Source organism: Thunnus thynnus, chromosome 11 (genome assembly GCF_963924715.1).
Source record: "Thunnus thynnus chromosome 11, fThuThy2.1, whole genome shotgun sequence".
Lineage (NCBI taxonomy): Eukaryota > Metazoa > Chordata > Actinopteri > Scombriformes > Scombridae > Thunnus > Thunnus thynnus.
Window position 1 is genome coordinate 12369034 of NC_089527.1, and position 10406 is coordinate 12379439.

The following is a 10406-nucleotide window of genomic DNA, read 5'->3' on the forward strand; positions in this document are numbered from 1 at the left end:
TCTAAGCATAATCAATCACCTCGAAAACAAGGTGATCTGTGAACATTTCATTGCATTTATCATGCGGAGAACTTCTTCTATTAAAAGGCACCAACTGGCATGTGAAGTAAATAGTTCTTGAAGAGCATTAGCGGCAAACAGTGTCTTGAGGTTGATTATCTCAGTGACTAATGCTCTGTCACTCTGTGGTATGAGAGGGCCCAGCGAGGACCCCCGGTAATGGAGCCTGAGCAGGTGCTGAAAGCCCACTGACATCAGGGGGGAGTGCACTGACAAGAATTTCTGATGAATTTCAATTACTGATCTATTAAAGCTAATGAGGTAAATGAGCAGCCAGAATACATTTGCTAGATAGCTTGAGACAAGACCTCGGCGTTTTGACATGATTTTGTGTGTGTGCAGCCACAGAAGACACCGCGGTGTTTATGTTAATGTTGTGAATGTCTCTGTACTGCTGTGTAGGAGCTGAAAACACTGTCGAGTAACAAAAGACTACAAATGAATTGCTTTCCTATTTTATTTAATAAAAGTTAGTGTTCTCACTCCTGGTTGTAATGTCACATCTAAATGCAAGGAGAGTGTGCCATCTACTGGGGAGTTACACAATAGAGCACAGATGCAGGATAAACTTTATTCTCATACACACAGTGCCATCTGCTGGCGTCATGGTGAACAGCACCTTAAAGTTTAAAATGTTTTTTTTTAGGCTTTTGCTAATCCAGTTCTCTATACAGCTATAAGCATAACAGGCATTGTCACAAAGAAATTAGCACCCAGTGTCATCATCATTCCTTTTAAATTAATTTCTTGCCTTTATTGTACTATGATGAATTTCAAACAGTGAGTGTTGTTTTGAGACCCCAACTTCTAAAAGAAAACAAACTGGTCTGGCAGTGAGAAACTGAAGGTTTCGCTGCGTATTAGCATAGAAGAATTGTTAAAGTTTCACACAAGCCTTCACAAACTAACTATTATCTAAACTTGTAGCCCTGATTACACTGAGTAGATGAGACAGTCCCAGAAGTAGAGAGCACAGAATGTAGATTTTCACTTGTGGAAACTGCCTTGACTTGACTGAGCATAATTGGTACAGACACTTGGTAGCTGTTATACTTTGCCAGACGCTAAGTTTAAAGCTGAATTAACAGATTTTTTTGCCACAGCATAAACAAACCATGAACACAACACAGGCATACTGTATATCGCCTTTTATGTATTGAACGCATCAGCTACAGTTGATGTTTACACATCCAGCAGATACAGAGAAATATTTAGAGCTGTGTTTCTGGCCACCTGATGAATGTAAGTCTAGTATTCACTCCCCTTTTATTTATTTATTCATTTATTAAATTTCTCACCGGTTCATGAGAGATGCTGTACAAGGCACCTGTAGTGTAAATCTTATTATTTTTTTAAATTTGTGTATAATGCAATACAAGTGATCGACATGAAGACACATCTAAAACGGCACTAGACAAGAAGGAGAACTAGACAAACAAACCGAAACAAAAAAAAAAAAAAGCAAAACAGCAGCAATAATAACAACAATAACAACAACGATATAACAAACAAACTTAAAAGAAACATAATGCTTGGCTTTGATTTTCTTATTGTAGTATGCATGTGTGTAGGTAGGTGTGTGTGTGTAGTAATATTAATAATAGTAATAATAATAGTAGTCTATATAATAATAATAATATTAATATACCTCATCCTTCTCCTGATGTCAATAATGGCCTGTTTAATAGCTTTCATGATAACTATTTCTATAATAATGATAATGATAAATGATAACGAAATTAATAATATTATAATAATATTAATATGGGGGAGGTGGAGAAAAAAAGAAGATGCATGCATACAATAAATGAGAGAAAAGGCTTAGAAAATGAAGGGGGGATAATTAGCTTTGTAAATGAGCAGAATGTGGATGACGTGTTGAGGGATAAAATGTGAGACAGTTTGGTAGGTAAATGTTGACTGTATAACGTGTATTTGACTGTGTGTGTATGTATGGGTATGTGAGAATTGAGATGTGGCTGGTTTAGTGGCATTTGCTAACAGGCAAAATTGAAATTAAGATTGAGATTTGTGATAAATCTTAATGATAAATTTGTATGAGTCCAAGTTTTAAAAAAGTGTGACATTTGCTTTCTTAGAGAGGCAGATCTTTTTTTTCCATTGATATATGTTCTGTGAGAAGATTTAACCAATGATTGATGTTTACTGTTTGTTTTATTTTCCAGTTTGTGAAGATGACTTTCTTGGCGATAGCAAGGGCAATCAGGGTTTTGTGCGTTTTGGTGGAAGTTCAGCTGAGGATAACTTGCCAAGTACGCATAATGAGGGATAGATGGGAATGCTGCAACCCAAGATTGAGGAGAGCTTCTGTGTTACCTTGAACCAAAGGTGTTGCACAGGTGGACAGAGCCATAAGGAGTGGAGGTAATCATCTGTGGTGCCTAGAGTACATTGTGAACGTTTATCTGTGTTTAAGAGACTCATTTTATGCATTTCGTTTTGAGTAATGTGTGTTCTATGGAAGATTTTATATTGGATTAGTCGTAGATTTGTATTCTTTGTCATTTCTGCAGACCTGTGTCTAGAGGTCAGTGTCAGAGGGGAGAGATAAATCTCTTTACCATTTAGCAGTTGGCAGGTGGATGTTGTTGTCTATATTGTTGAATAATTTACATAAATTTGAAAGAATTTTAGTGGATTGGGGTGGATTACTTATTATACTGATTTTATATTTAATGACTGATTTAATTTGTAGGTATTGGAGAGCATACATACCTCTGGATCAGGTCTTTAAATTAAGTAAATGAGTTGTATTGAAATAGATGGTGGAGATGTGTGATTCCTTTTTGTTCCCATGTGTTGAAGAAAAGGGGAGATTTGTTGAGCTGAAAGTTTCTAGAGAGTCAATCGTGATTTGCTAATTTCATTTTTCCACCAGACTGTCAGAGTTGAGGAAATGAGTGGGTTTTTGAAGCAATTGTGATGTTTGATGTTTGAGCCAATGAAGGATAAATCAGAGATTTTTAAGTTGTTGTATCTGCTTGTTCTAATTTAATCCATGATTAAAGTTAGAGTACACCGACTTAATGAGATACTGTAATTGGTTTGTCAGATAGTAGTGAAGAAAACTGGGTGCATCTAGGCTGCCCCTGAGTTTATTTTTCTGTAAAGTGGAAAGACTGATTTTGGGTTTATTTTTCCAGTTGAAGTGTGATATGATGATTCACTCCCCTTTTAGCTGTTGGGTCTTCATTAACTCCTTTTTCGCTGAAAAACATAGTGTGGGTTTATGACTATGAGCAACTGCTTTCACATACAAGGCATCATAACTTAAAACTAAACTGCTTTATATGTTAGAGGGTCCAACCACGGTTCCAGGGATATATTTTTATCACCAAATATAGCAACTGAATTATTTTTATTCATAATTTTGGTCAACATACAAAGTAACTGAGTCTGTTGAATACTAAAGTTGACTAAAGATACAGAAAACCACTTCAAATGGTAAATCTAATCCAAGCCACAGGCAAATACACTGTACTTTTGATCAAATATTTACGTGAATTTAAGAAGAGAAATGAAAATGTATGAATATTTTTCCATTGGACATGCTCAAGCGTAAACAAGTATGCAGCTAAGATTACTGTTAAATAATATCTTGCCATTTTTTTCAGTGCTGCACTTGTTTCTGAGAAGGTCTAAGATGCCTGCTCTGATCTCTGGGGTGAAGGACTGGTAGAAGTGGTCATTCGCTGTCATGAAATTTAGCAGACGTTCGCCAGTCTTGCTGCTTGGATTGAAGCACTCAGTGATGTCAAAGGTGTTGGGAATGACATGCTCCTCATATTTCAGGCCTTGTTTTTTCAGGCAGGCTACAACATCTTCTGATGAGCGGTACTCCGTGATGGCATCAACGCAGAGCTCCTTCTTGTAAGCGCTCCACAGTGTGTCCCAGCCAGCTTTGCCTGGATTGTATTAGATTAAGAAATGCATTAATTCCAGAAGAAATAATGTATATTGACAATAACAAATACTTAAATTATTTTGTTGCAGTCAAAAGAAACTCTTGGTTATCTTCTGAACTTATATAAAAGCCACTGTCAAGAAGGCTGGCAGCCTCAACAATCCTCAACACAGCAGTTTTTTGTTGGAAATCTGCTGAATATTTTTACAAAAACAAAACTAAAGAAGGCACCGTTCTTAGGATAAGATAGACTTTATTGTCCCAGTAGGAAATTTGCCTTGGACATCACAGTGTTTGTAGTATGAAATCACAGGAGAACCCTGTACCATCTGCCTGAGGGTAAGAGCTGATACTCAGGGTGGAGAACATGTGTTAGGTCTGAGATGATTTTTTGGGCCTGTCTGATTATGGTTTGTTGAAAAATAGCCTGAGGACTGGGATATTGAAGAACTCCCTTTATTGACATTGGATGTCTGTATAAGTTGGGTAAACTGGGCCTTTGACTGTACTGTCAGGTTACCAAACCATGCAGGAGGCTCTCTACTACTGTATGATAGAATAGAAGCTGCACTTTGAGGATGAGATGATGTCTGTCACACCACTGTACAAATTTCTGGATGGTAGACTTATACACCTGGACATCAGAGTTAGTTAGCATAAGCCCCAGGATGGCAGAGTCATCAGAAAATTTAATGGTATATTGGTTTTCAGTATGGCTGGTGGATTCATTTGTGTAGAGCGTGAACAGCACAGGTGAGCTAACACACCCCTGGGGTCACAGGCTAAGACACAGTTCTGGTCACTCTGACATGTTGGGTGCGGTTGGTAAGGAACGAATGGTACCACTTAATGATGAATGGGTTGACATTGAGCTGATTCAGTGTATCAAATAATATGTGGGGCTGCAAGGTGTTAAGCGCGGAACTGAAATCAACAAACAATAGTCTGGCATAGGCCATGGGATTCCCCAGATGTTTAGTGACCATGTGCATTATACTATTGATTGCATCAACAGTTCCTCTGTGGGCCTACCAAAGACCCCAACTTGCTCACCATAATTCTTTCCATACATTTCATCACCACGGGGGTCAAAGCAACCAGTCTGAAATCATTATTTTCTTTAGGACAGGGTTTTTTGGGAGGGGCAGGTGTGATGACTGCCTTTTTCCACATTGCTGGTACAGTGTTAAAGTCTGCAGACCTCTAAAAAATGGGGCACCAGGCAGGTGTTAATTCCTCTGCACATATTTTTAACACAAATGTAGAAATGCCATCTGGTCCAGTGGCCTTGTTACCAGAGACATTTCACCTCTTTGGAGTCGATTAAGAACCTATCGACCCCGTCAGTGGACATGTTTTCCACTGTTACATTCAGCTGAGAAGTCATGTGTATCAAACCTATTATAAAACCTGTTCAGTTCATTTGCTGTGCATAGTACATCTACAGCACATAAAGGGTTCTTAGTGGATTCCAGCACAAAGAGAAATAAAGAAATATCAGCATGGGTAAATGAAGTAAAAGGCAAATTGAAACATGTTTTTGCTCTTCAGTAAAGATTAAGACACAGGTTCTTACAGTTTTACAGTAATTCTATGAGAATCACAATATAGGAAGATATTACAGTTAAAATCTGAACGTGGCACTTAAAATCATTGTCTGGCAGGCAAATTATTTAATGCAAATTAAAGTCAAGTTCTATACCTGTTTCAATGATGATCATAAGCTTGCCGTTGTTTTTCAGTAGGCTGTGGTAGAACTTGATTGTTTCTGCGAGGTCATCCACATAGTAGAGCATCTGTCAAGCAGAGAGTTGTAGAAAACCTTTAATTTAACCTTTCCGAATGATGTTTGCATTCATGGAAGCACACAGTTTGAAGTGTTTGCACTCACCGAAGTTCTATCAGAAACATTTATGTCAGAGGACATATGATCATTTATAGCACAAGTGGTTATACACATATGTTTGACAGTAAGAGCTCTCCCCAATGAATTCAAGCAGCAGCGCAGGACTTAGTGCGAAGCTAAATGAATCTTAGTGCTAACATAGAATGAGACACTCACATTCTACAAACTACTCCTTAGTCCACTTAGTTTGCATAAGGTCACCCAGGACAACATAAAGAGAACATACAAAGTCCAGAGGCCAGAGAGTGAATCCCAAATCTTCTTGTTAGTACATCATTTTTAAATTGAATATCCACAGAGCATACCTGAATCATGTTTATGAAGTCAAATCTCTTCATGTCTCCCTTTGCTTTGACTTGCTTCTCATACTCCTCACTTTTCATGATATGCCAAACAAATGGGATCTTCTGAAGGTTGGCAGTCTTTGCTACCAATGCTTTAGGTTGGACATGAAAAAGAACAAAGAAAGCAGAAAATAACATTGCGATGCAGTATATCAGAACATTTTGCATAACAAACCATGACCTAAACGCATATTATGAACAGATACAAAACCAATACAAAGTATTGCTGCTACCAATCCATTAAGTGCAAGGCTCTGTGGGTACTAATGTTGGTGTTATGATCAAAAACAAATACAGAAAAAATACGGAACATAAGAGCTTTGATTTCAGCCTGGGCTGGAACAGCAGTGATTAATGATGTGTGAATCCTGAGAAGAACACTGTGCAATGACCAGTACATTTTCATCTGTTTGTTCGGATGAAAGTCACACCAATAGGCATCTCAGTATCAGATCTGTTTCCTGCATATGAATGCAGCCCAATACAAATACTATCAGATTTAAAAAGATTTTTTCTTTTTACATAATCACCAGGCAGGGTAAACATAGACTGCAATGTGAAACTACAACTGTTTTGGGCATTTTTCATATTTTCTCAACTAGCTTTTAATAAATAAGAAATATCAGATTAAAACAACAACAATGAAAAAAATGACAAATTGGCAGTTGAAAAATTATGACATACTTCATGGCTTTGTAACTTGTATGTGTATAAGATGTTACATATGTTGTTATACAGTAGATAATTCAATGTGTGTAGGTTATTATTTAAAGACTGAGCTATCTAGCAAAACGTACTACTACTATTACTACTACCACTACTATACTACTGTAATACTACAACTACTAGTAAAGAAGGAGAAGAACAGATAGAAGAGAGAAAAATCAGATCTAAAAATGATAAAATAAAAACATTTCGGTTAATGGTGTTTTGTGTGTATGTTGTCAATACCTTTGAAGTTGTCCACGAGTTCAGTGCTGCCCTCCACAATGTCAGCAGAGGTGGGAACAGCAGGGAATGTAGACTGCAGGAGAGAGAACATCTGGACATCCAACTCCCCTGGAATAAACCAGGAAATCTTCAAATTCTTTAATACCTCAGTGTAATGCTGCTCTAATGTGAAAACATTAGGCTCCAACATGTATTTGATTGGAAATATCAAATATATTTAGGCCACGTATGTGTGTGAGAGAGGTAGTGTGTGTTTGCTCCATAGTCTTATCATTTTGGACATGAACTGTGACTTTGATGTTGCCATGGTGCAGTGCAATAATCAGCTTAATCTATGGTCTATATTGACCTCCAGTGGGGCCTGGTGCAAATTGCAATAGCTTTGAAAAAAGTGTCCTTCTATAACCTATCAATGCCCCCACTGATACTGTCAATGTCTCATTATTGCACCATTACGATGAGGAGGATGAGCAGTTTAAGAGGAGCTCTTTTAAGTTCGCATACTCCCATTTCACTCGACATTACATTTATTAGTCAGAATGCTTTTTGTTTATGCTAAATTGCTTCACCACCAGCCAATCCCAACTCCTCAACTGGAAATAATATAATAGCTGCATTACAGTCGCAGGCTGTACTACCCCCCTGCAATAAAAACATTCAGGTGTATCTTTTACATCTATTATTCATCTTTAATGAACTGATAATCCCTGGGTACATACCATATATAAATATGGTGTTTACTATATGTAGGTTTGTGTGGTTCATTACAGGAGATAGTAGTAGATAGAGAGTATATCCCACTTCGGGGAAATTGAATTCTAATGTGATGAACTCTTAATGTCATAATTATGTTTATATATTATATATTAAACAGGGCAGAATTGCAGTCTAGCTTTTCACGAAAGTTGCTTTTAAATTATAAGCTGCACATAAAGTACACACTAATGCAAGCTCTCACACCCATGGATCTTTGCTATTGTGTGAATTGCACTAAAGTACGTAACTAAGCTGAAGTTACCTCTACAAACCAAAACAACATTTGTTCATACATCAGCTATCCCTTGCTGTATTTCATTACATACCTCCACCACTTCCAACACCAAGAACATCCAGGCTGCTTTTTCCTGCTCCAATTCTGCATCAACACATGAGAAACAATTTTGTAGATAAATGAAAAGTTGAAATGGTTAAAATATATACATTACGTACCTTAAATTGCCATGTAGCACATAATAACTAAGACGTATCTGTGTGTCACCAGGTTGTTAATTAATACCAATAATTTGTCTCGTTTCCTGATTGCTGTGATTTCCGTCTTTAAAAAATCACTCTATAGTCTCTTTAACATGACACAGTAGTCTTTCATCCCTCAAGTATATTATCAGTAATTAGTAACTACTAATGTGTACTAGTATGTAGTTTATGTATTATTTATCTTACATTACTTTCTACGTAACACGGGTGTTTATGCGCAAAACATGCCTCCAATTAAAGACTTTATATGGAAACATCATATCAATCCTGCTGCTGTATGGAAACAGGAATTTACAGTCATCAGCTGAGATTGTAGGACCTTACAGTACACCATGCAAGCAGCTGTGGATGGCATTATAAGTAAGGACCACTCTTTACACTATCCCTGTACAGACTGTCATAATCCCATTTAAAGTTGTATTTCTTTCTGCATTTAAATCAAATAAATAAAATCTAATAAAAAAAATAGTCAAAAAGGCAGAACTCTGCTAGCTGTGAGTTTCTGCTGGTTGAAACCATGACATGTAAGCATAATTTCATGCCAAAATGATAACAAAATCAAACTGTGCTGCCTGCACCAGCCACCTCAGCATTACCATGTTTATTTGGACATGGGACATAGGCACAAGCTCAAAAATGGACTTTTGACCAATGATAAGGTCACTGCAGTTGTGTTAGTGCTACTCCCAGCTTTGTGCCAGCATGAAATAGACTTGTCAAAGCAGAAAAAGCACAGGTATAAATAATAACAATAATGATGGCTCCATTCCATCAATTGTTCCAATAAGCCATGTCAGTGAGTGAGCACAATACGAAAACTTGACTTGGCTCAAGTGGAATGCAGCCATCATTAATGTCATTAAGTTGTACTGGTTCTGGGTAAGTAGAAACAATAGTTTAAAGATGAAAAAAAGAAAGTACAGTGCAGCCCTTTCAGCCTTACTCTTTTTACCTTTTAAATTCTCCTGGCAGGATTTTTTGAACCCAGTGGAGAATGGCCTTGTGCTCCCCCGAATGCTCAAGGTAGAACTGAAAGCTTTGGACAGAACTGCCTTCATAACAAGTCTGCTTTACTTCTGCAGCCATGACTGATTCCTGCAATGCATTACACAAAGTGTTTAGAAATCCAATGAATAGCAGTTGTTGCTGATCTAACTTTACATCATTCAGGTAAAAATCAATGGCATATTGTTACGTATTAAACAATTACCTTGAATATCTTGAGAGTAACAGTAAAGAGTTGATTATTGCTCTCCCACTCTTGAATTACTGTTGAGTTGAATTACTCTCCCCTCCCACTGGCTGGCTGGCTCCCTTCCCATGAGCTTTTGTTGCGTAACTTTCAAAAGATAAAGTTTGCCTTTACATCAAAACCAACAGCAGCTGTGCTGTCAAATACAGAAACTTCAACAAAAGTTTGTTTCAGATGTATAATAGTTATACATAACAAAGCAAATGATTTCACAAAATCAGACAGTAAAACATTTAGTATATTGCCCATTTACACAATAGTAAGAAAAATATCTTATTAGTAAACAGCTGCAGGCCAGCTTTTTAGTCATGCTAGACCTGTTGGTCTGTCACTTTGGTCCAGACTGAAATATCTCAACAACTGTCACATAAACTAAGATGGCAGCACAGTTAAGGTCCTCAGAGGATGATACGTGCTGAGGTCCCTGACTTTTCCTCAAACCCCACTGGCATTTTTTGGCTTTTAGTGACATGTCTTGACAACTACTAGATGGATTACCATGACATTTCGTACATACATTCATGGTCTCCAGAGGATGAATCCTAGTGACTCTGGTGATCTGGTGGATCCCTTGACCCTTTCCTATATCACCACTAGCAGGTCAAAGTTTTCCCTTTTCCTGTGAAATATCTCAACATCTACTTGAAATTCTGTAAAGAAATTAATGGTGCCACAATAAGGTTGACATTTGTGATTTTCAGTGAAATGTCTCAA

General features: G+C 37.4%; 1 protein-coding gene across 1 annotated transcript; it reads right to left on the minus strand.

The window, feature by feature from the left end:
* Positions 1-512: 512 nt before the first annotated feature.
* LOC137192469 (histamine N-methyltransferase A-like) lies at positions 513-9759 on the minus strand. The gene is made up of 7 exons (XM_067603202.1): positions 9651-9759; positions 9393-9535; positions 8269-8321; positions 7187-7294; positions 6197-6327; positions 5688-5781; positions 513-3986 (listed from the first exon to the last, which is right to left on the minus strand). The coding sequence occupies exons 2-7, from the start codon at positions 9524-9526 to the stop codon at positions 3634-3636; spliced, it is 873 nt and encodes a 290-aa protein (XP_067459303.1). The 5' UTR covers positions 9527-9535; positions 9651-9759; the 3' UTR covers positions 513-3633.
* Between the last annotated feature and the right edge of the window lie 647 nt (positions 9760-10406).